Genomic DNA, 9,638 nt, shown 5'->3' on the forward strand with positions numbered 1-9,638 from the left:
ACATTACAATACCTGAAATATTTACATGACTTATCTCAAGAAAACATTCAGTGCCTGCATAATTGGTGCAGATTTAGCATTTAATGCATGCACAGAAAACCTTTTCCTAGATGATTGTACACTTTGGTGACATAATTATTTACAATCTGACCAGAATCCATCATCAATCTGAATAGACCTATAAGTGGCAACTTCTTGTTTAAAAATGTATCATTCATATATATATATATATATATATATATATATATATATATATATATATATATGTATACATGTAACAAGATAACTGGGTGGGATTTCGGATTTACAACACTTTTGATGGTGACACAAATACAATGTTTAATGATAAATTAATTCAATGGGAAAATAATTATGATTAATGCATGCATATATAATATCCAAATATTGGATCAGTTACCATAATCTGCATGAACTAAATAATGAAAATACAAATAAATGCCCTTACACAGTACAAGGAAAAAGGGTGATTGATTCATAGTGATTTCACAACGAAAGAATGATGTGTTTTACTCAAAGAGTATAAACTGGTATTTTACTCATATAGCAAAACATGTATTTACTTAAATAGTGAAAATGATGAAAAGAAAGAGACAGATGTGCAAAATATCTTTACGGTCCCCAGAATACGCTGGGTATTGCAAACGCCAAAGGTTAGCCCATGGTTAAAAGATTACTTGTATGGAGTTAGACACTCTGTCACCAGCACACTTGGCGACCAATCACACTGGTCAATCAAGCAGTCAGTATTCCAGGTTGTTCACTCAAGCAATCAGTGCCCACCAATCTTGGTCAGCAATGCCCGATCACCTGCTACTTGACCAGCAACACTTTACTCATCTCTACAACTGCTGTGGTTCTGCTTCACAGCTGCTATGGTCAATTCTTATGGTTAGCTCTACAGCTTGTACCACGACGACTCCGATCACTCCAATAACTCTGATCACTCTGGTCAATCCGATCACTCTGGTCAGCTGAAAATACATCTAACACTGTGTACTATGCATCACACGGGCATATATGATAAAACGTAATGACGTTATATACGGTAAGCTACACCGATTACATTATCGGCTGAATAATTACAAAACAATACACAAGTTCAGAAGTGAATCTAAGCATGCCTAACAAGAATACTACAGTACTAAACATTTCTTAAAAATGCAACTTTATATGTTGCTAATATAAAAATCGTTCTACATCACTTTTGTCCTTGGGCCAATAACATTCCCATAATACCTTAACCGTTGTTATATTCAAACTCAAATGGCCTGCCATACTCAACTCTTGCACCACCTTGAGTACATGCGACCTAAATTTCTGGGGAACAACTAGCTGCAAGAACTTCCTACCATCAGGCGTAGTATACTCTCTATACATTAAACCATTACGATGTAGAAATCTAGAGGACCCCGATTCTCATACTTCCTCTTAAAAATGCTAATATAAATCTCTTGCTAAGTCACAAACAAGAATAGAAAATATTTGCATGATACTACATAAGCCAAAGCTACATAGAAAAAATACAAAAATAAAATGTGGTAGTACAATAGTTATAACTTATACACAAGAAATTAATAACTCACATACCTCTACAGCTGAAGATGTACAAGTCCTTAAAGTAGACCACTCACTGACAAGACATTCCATAATGTAAAGATTTTGACCTACGATGAGGTATTTATTCATAGACGATGCCGCAATACATCGTCTGTGCACTGGAAGTGTTCAATTCTCCCCATCGTGCAGCATAAGATGAACCAAACTCAATATTTTAAAATCTTTGTACAATAAATCACCCTCGGGTATCATTGTACACTAAAACAAAACCAGAGTACATGTATTTAATAAATAAAAGGATTGATACAATTCCATGACTATATATATATATATATATATATATATATATATATATATATATATATATATATATATATATATATATTATATATATATATAGATGTATGACTTTATTTATTTTCAGATTGGAACGTATAATATAGCCATAGCAGCCAAAACTATGAATAAACCTACATATGTTGTGGCAGAGAGTTTCAAGTTCCACAGATTTTATCCACTGAATCAACGAGATCTGCCTAACCATTTTAAAGTAAGGACAGTCTTCTGCATTCATCTACCTGTCTGCTCTTTTGGCAGTAAAAACAGTGCAGATGTATTCATTTCTTCGATCAGGATATATATTTTTTATTGTGCATCCAAATTTGATTCTCTTCTCCAAATGAAGTAAAAATAAACCCCCAAGTTTATTTTCTCATAATGCAGTACTAAGATTAGAGTCTTGCATTATGCAAGTCTATTTTCAAACTGTTCTATCATTATGCCCCCCACCACTTTCTGCAGTGGGAGCATCTTGATTTGGTCCTGTCCATCTCTGTGGCATCAGCAATATTATGGTTTGTATTTAGGTCATTTTCTAATAAAATTTCTCATAATAGTTCCATAAGTTAACATTTGGATGTGGCATATGGAGCACTACAGTCATCAGTGAAAATTAGGTCACTGTTACTTATATTTTACAGTCACATGATTTTAGTTTCAAGAGTCCTAAAGCTTGGTAAGTAATTAAATCTTGAGAGCTACAGTCATTAGTGAAAACTAGGTCTTGGTGGTCTATAATTCATGGTCTATCGATTTTTATTAACCTGTGGTTTTGCTCACTTAATTTAGGTTAGAATTTGCATTAGTTCATTTTCTGAGAGAGTGACATACTGGTTTTTAGATGTTTTAGGTGGAGTGTTAAAACTTTTTGTGAATTTTATGATACTGTCACATATTTTATGGTTGAGTAATTTTAGTTAACCGTAGCATTTACCAATTTTTTCAGGCACTGTTGCATGTGGAATCACTACATGGTATGTAATTGCATTGTGAAGAATGGTACAGTTATCAGGGAAAACTAAGTAACTGTGACCTATGTTTCATGGTCCAGTGTATTTGGATTGCCTTTGCATTTTGTTCAGTTTCTTTGGGTTAGGGTTGTGTTTAGATCATTTTCTCATACACTGTTGCTCACAGGCTCATACAGGGTGGTATGTAGATATATCAGTTTAGTTTGGAAGAATGAAAAGTTTACAAAACTTGGTTCCCCATGAATAAAAATGAATTCACAGCATTTGTGGTTTGTGATCCAGTCATACTTATTGTGTCTGTTCCTATGTAGAAATACCATTGTGTCTGTTTCTATGTAAATAGAAGACAACCAAAAAACCAGAAAATAACATAAAATGGGTCAGAAATAAAATTGATAGAGATCTAGTGATTGATTGACGTATCTATCTTTCTATATATCTATCGGTGGCCGAGTGGTCTAAAGCGTTCACCGTTCCGGATCACTGCCATCTCACCTCTGTCTGCGTGGGTTCGAGTCCAAGGCTCGGCTAGCATGGGTACGTGGGAAAGCCTGCCAGTAGCTTCTCGTGGGGCAGTGGTTCTTCCCTGGGTTTTCCAGGGTTCTTCCTTCACCAGTTATACTGGCTGCCATGTATAGCCTATCTTGTGCTGAAAAATGGCGTTAAACCCTGCAACAGCAACAACAACAACTATCTATCTATCTGTATGTCTGTCTAATGATGATGATGAAACCAGTTTTGTTTCCCACAATAAGATACTGTTATTCTCTTTTATGTTTCAGTATCATGCCACTACAATGAAAGAATCAGTAGATCTGTCCAAGGAACATCCTTTAGTTGATTACACCCCTCCAGCATACATCACACTACTTTTCACAGATTTAGGTGTTCTGACACCTTCAGCAGTCAGTGATGAACTCATTAAACTATACTGCTGATTAATCAGCACTTTTTTGGGACTTAGTACATTTAGTGGATTACATAGACGATCTTGACTATGTTAACCACATAATGCCATTGGTGCTCCTGTCTGAAGTATCCTTTCTAGTGTTTTCAAAACTAGGAGTGTCACAGTAACTTTTTTCTCACATCCTTTGAGAAGGTTGCAGATGTTTTGGTAGTTTTTCTATGAGGGTGCTTTCACTTGGAATCAACATTACTTTCCATATCTTTCAAGTTAAAAAAGGAGACTTCATATTAAGAATTAAAGACTTAGAAAAGCCAGTGAACACTTTGAAACAGTAAGTACAGATCGAGATACAGGGTCCCTCTCTAATGCTCTTCATTATAACACAAATCTGGATATAATATGGGTATGGTATGGCATTCCAAATTTTTACATCTTCACCAAATTCTCCAAATAGATTTCTGATTTACCAAAAAGTTTGGTTTCCAGAGCAAAGTTGAGTTTGATTTATTTATTTGATGAGATGTGTTGTATTTTTAAAGAAAAAATTTGTCTTAGTCTTCCTTTGCGTGAATAATGATGTTCAGTGTTTTAATATGTGAAACATCTCAGTCAATGGTAGCCATTTTACTTTCTGTTTCAGCAGTATATAACTTATATTGGGTTAATTGGGAGTATATTTTAGTATTCAAACACTTTCATGCCAATGATATTATTCTTGAAAACACTAATTGTTGTTGTTATTGTAATACTTTTTACTTAAAATTGCATCAGATATTTAAAAGTACTAAATATTGGAAGTAAAATAGAGCAAATGCAAATGTACCATTTACCTAATATTTAAAACCTCTGCAAATAAAAAAGATAATGCTTTGTGCAAATATTGTCTTGGAGTATTTTGTTGTTATTTCTCCTGTTGAAACATATTAAAGAGCATTTATGAAAAAGCCTGCATTGTATCAAAAGAGAGTGTGATAAAAGTATGTCATCCCAGGTAATAAATAATGTAAATTGCATCATAAACTTTAAATAAGGAAATGACTTAATTGTATTAGCTGATGAAATCAATGCAGTTTTAAAATATGAATGTAAAAACATCAAATGATAACAAATTAGGGAAGCCTCCAAATTTTTCTTGGTAATTTCAGATCTTTTGACATAAATCTCATGTTTAAAGGTTCAACACATGCATGCAAGTTGAATTTACTTTACAGATCACCCCATGTATTATTCATATGCAGTATACTAATTGTGCACTTGTTATTTACTTTCATTGTGAATCTCCACCCTTTTAAAAAGCTATGTTGTAATTTGCTTCATTATTATTTAATTACTAATAAATGAGGCATGATGCATGTTCTTTTTTGTTTGTTTTATCTTTGTGAATGAAGATTTGCAGTGATATAATGGCAGTGCATCTTAGACAAGTATGGGTCATCAATCCACTTCATTTTGCACTGATCCATAGCATATTAGTTAGCCAAAATAGCATATTGTGCTCATCCATATGTCAAGGAATGTAGTTGGGAATAATCATTGTGAACTCTGTAGACAAATTTGCATTGCTGCATGTCAGTTTTTCCAAATTAAGTTGTTGGCATGAAAGTTTTTCTTTCAAGTCATAGTAGTGACCATACCTAGCAGGTGTAAATAAAGTCTGTCACTAGGCAACTGATTTATTGATTTATGGGCAGTGAGTCTTTCATTGGTTACAATGCTGTTTTGACTAATTACATGTGGAGAATAGGGGATGGATGACTTACAGCAGGGAAATGGAGACACGCAGTCATGCTGCCAGTCTGTCTATCCATCCGTGGACAAGATGGTTTCTTTGTGGTAACACGAGCTGGTTAGTCTGTTTTACTAAAATTTCAGAAATTATTCTTGGATAAAGTAAGACACTGGCTTCAGGGTCAAGGTTATAGTAGCCCAACCTATGATTTGAGTTTCCCCAAGATAAATTTAGAGTCATGCTTCCTATTTTCATCAAACTTTAAAGACAAACTACTACTTGCTACAACTTTATTGATATCTAAACTATTGCCAACTGTCAAAGACAAATGAGATCCGAGGGCTGCTGACCAATATTACAAGTGGAAAAGTCATCATACCTGACTGGTACATTATACTGTGACATATCCAAACTCAGATTTATGTAACTTCATTTTCCAAGCAATAATTTTGAAATTTTCCATATATTCTTATATTAAAACCAGTTATATTGGTGTACTCATGAAATAAAACATTTGTTTTAGTATGATATGGCATGCTAATGAGCTATCAAGGGACATATTTCAAAATTTTAAGCTAATTAGACCCTATTGTGGTGCCCTGCCTTGAGCTGTATCATTACTATACTTAATCATGATAGAAAATACCTTCCTAATTAAAAACCTAGAAAACTATTAGTGTAAGTTCTTTGATGAGAGATGAATGAAAGAAAAAGACCCATGAATGCATTCCCCTACCAAAAAAGTAGTAAACAATATAAAGGCATGACACAATTTTGTTGTTTAAACAAAGAAACCAACATTGCAAAAATTATAACCAGAGATAAAACAAAAAGCAAATTCTCATGGAGGAGGGGGACTCTGAACTAATTGGGCATTAAAGATACTAGGGTGATTCCCAATACAATCTTCAAACGTGTTTCATAATGAAAATAAACTAACAAAATGATCAACATAGCACATGTAACAGACATCCCACTAATAACTAAATGAAGAGTTTGACAAAGTAAATTATAAAGCACCTTTTTCCATTCTAGTGTATCTGTAAAACAGTTTGCTTGATTATCTCGCTGACCTCAAATCAGTTGAGCCTAAAGTTGTGCTGAATCAACATTAAAACCAAAACTGTCATATGGACACCACCTGTTTACTCTCTAAGCCATATACAAAAATATTGGACCCCAATTTCAAAACTGGCACTTCACTGACCATAATCTGACGCAAAATGCTTTGGCATTACAAGTTTAGCATTTGGACATTCAGCAATTTTGGTGCCAGATTTTAATGTAATAGATTTACTTAGGATCAGCACATTTGCTCAGAATAAGCACACTGGTATCTTTTTTTATTGTCATACATTAACTTGTAAGAACCACAGAATTGTACATTGATAAGAAGGGTTTTGATTTCATGGACTAACAGTGTGATTATAAATACAAAAATACCATATATGCTCAATTACAAGTCATGTCTAACTGCAAACATTATAGAATTTTATCTGCTGGAGCACAATATGCAGGCAGATCGGGTTCTAGCACTGAGGCATCATGCCACAGGTATTTGGCATGTCCTGCTCAGACACATAATACTGTCACCATAATGACCAGTCCTAATACTAACCTCTTAATGCTGAATGCCAAGCAATGCAGCTGCTAAAATCTGATAATACAAACCCATTTGTTTGTACCCCCCTACCGATTTAAATAAGGAAACCGTTAATGTGATAAAAAGTGCAAGAAACTTGGTCAATTCATTCATTGATTTATAGTTTCTAACCTGACTCTGAGTAGAGTGGCCCTAACTCCATCATCGTATGCGCATTTCATGCTTAATGGAAGTTTTCAGTGTAATAGACAGACATGCTCAGATCCATTTCCAGTTTCTGGAAAAGTCCATTTTCAGCAAAGGGGTGTATCACGACTACAGATGTACATACATAAGTTGCCTGCTTCCGATATTTACATTGTCAAATCAAGCAAAGGAAAATAATCACAATTGCAAATTTGCTTTTCATGTGGATTTAAGAAGTGGTTGAATTTCTATGTTCATATATGCAGAGGGATATAATTCTAAATTCTCAGAGTTATGTAACTTACATAATTATTCAGCAGTTACCGAACTGCGTCATTATGTCGTCTGATGGAAATAAACTAGCCTATAGTGTACGCAATATGGCGCCGTGTTAGTATGGAAAGTCCGTTAAGCATGAAGTGGTGCAGGGGATGCCAGCATTAGTGCCATTCTGGTCACAGTCGGGTTAGAAATTATAAATCAATGATTCAATTGACTTAGTTCTGTGCACTTTTTATCACATTAAACGTTCTCGTTTTTGAAATCGGTAGGGGGGTACAAATAAACGGGGATGTAGAGTCAGACTATTGTACCACTTCTATAAGTCTTTGGTATGACTTGATCCAGGGTTTGAACTCGCAACCTCCCACATCTAAGGTGGACACTGTTACCACTTAGGCCACCAGAGTGGTCAAGCAATAAGGGCATAAATCAATGTTCTGAAATGAAATGTCTATTAAAGGAAACATTGCATTCAATGTTTGGATACTATTAGACATAATAAAAGTGTCTAAGATTATTTATAAGCTTCTTTCATTGATACATTCTTAATATTTAGTTGATTATATATATACATAACAAAAAATATTTCTCTAATTCTTTATGGGTTTTAACCACTAATCCCAAAGCAATATTTTTTTATAAATAATTTTTCAAAATACAAGTAGTCATACTCAGTAGTACTTATAGAATGTCTCCTATTGAATAGTGTGTGTAAAAACCATAGTGACCTATTATTGAATGTGCCAATGTCTCAAAATTATCTCAGAATCTATTATATCTTGCATAAACCTTGTCCTTGCAAAGCTGTCATTCCTTTTGTTTTAACTTCTGAAGGTGCAGTTCTTTCTCGCTTTTAAATCAACCCAGACTAAAAACAACATAGATCCTTATCTGCCATAATATAATGTGTAACAAATACAGGTACTGTTTGTTCTACTGATTAATCCTAACTTCGTAAACCCAGATCTTTGAGGAGGCAGATCTGAGTCTATTCAGTCTGCAATTGGATCTGACTTCTTAGTAAGTATATACATTACTGCACTTTTGGTTAACTTTTATAAGAAGTATGTTGGAATAGTACAAATTTTGTTTATAAATCTCAGACGAGTACAAGAATGTGTTATGTGTATTTGGTTTAATTTATATTTGATTTAATTTAATTGTTTATTTGTAAGTTTTAATTTTTTAAAATTCCATTACTTGCTATTGTAATGTAACTTTAATTACTTGAATGGAGTTCATTTCTGACTGAATGGTTTTATTTTTGACATAAACAGTTTTATAGAAACATTGTATCTAATGCTGACCTAGTTCCTGACATTGATTTAGAACCAGTGATAGTTTGTAGTAAACAACTTTTTAAAAAAATTTAAATTCTTTCTCACAGTAAGATTCAGAAAGTAGAATCAAGGCCATACTTGGGCTATGTGTTAAATAACATGTACCAATTAGGTTTTTACAGAGGATTGTCCCACATACGGGTATCTGTTTTGCGTTGTAGCTAGATTTATTGTTGATGCTTTGAGAAATAATAGTCATACTTGCCTTAACACTGGAGACGTCCAGATGTTTAATGTTGTGACCAGTTTTGGGGCTAATTATGTTATTTCTTCAAATTATTTTAAAGAAAAGTGATTCTCATCCCTGGAAATAATATTGCTATAAATTAGTTCTTGGACAAGGACAGTTATCGAAATTTACACAGAATTCAAACACTGGAGTATTTTTTTCTGTGGTTCAACAAAGAACTGTTGACACATCTATACGACGCTGACTACAACATACGTCATCACCTTCCATTTTGGATTTTATCGGCATTCGAACTCCGTTTTATTATGACATTTTGTTTCTAGGATTTCTGGTTTTTAATTGTTCGATAATTTTTGGATTTGATTCGTAAAACCGTAAGTTCTTTTTCTCATTTTTACCTTGTTTTTCTAGAGAAATAAATTAATTGTTAAATTTTACAAAGCTTGTTGTCTTCTCTTTTTTTTTGCTACGTTTTTTAAGAGCCTAAACACGTAACATATCAAATTATTC

General features: G+C 33.7%; 1 protein-coding gene across 2 annotated transcripts in view; it reads left to right on the forward strand.

Annotated features, from left to right (window-relative positions):
- Nucleotides 1–5,154, forward strand: part of LOC149775842 (translation initiation factor eIF2B subunit alpha-like) — a 31,107-nt gene extending 25,953 nt beyond the window's left edge. For both annotated transcript variants that reach the window (XM_089944033.1, XM_089944034.1), the window contains exons 8-9: nucleotides 2,003–2,128; nucleotides 3,671–5,154. In XM_089944033.1, the coding sequence (XP_089800159.1) occupies nucleotides 2,003–2,128; nucleotides 3,671–3,826 (282 nt within the window). In that variant the 3' untranslated portion in view covers nucleotides 3,827–5,154. The remainder of the gene's footprint in view (nucleotides 1–2,002; nucleotides 2,129–3,670) is intronic.
- Nucleotides 5,155–9,638: the final 4,484 nt, after the last annotated feature.

The sequence above is a fragment of the Sinohyriopsis cumingii genome, chromosome 19, assembly GCF_028554795.1.
Source record: "Sinohyriopsis cumingii isolate HCF-2022 chromosome 19, ASM2855479v2, whole genome shotgun sequence".
Classification (NCBI taxonomy): Eukaryota; Metazoa; Mollusca; class Bivalvia; order Unionida; family Unionidae; genus Sinohyriopsis; species Sinohyriopsis cumingii.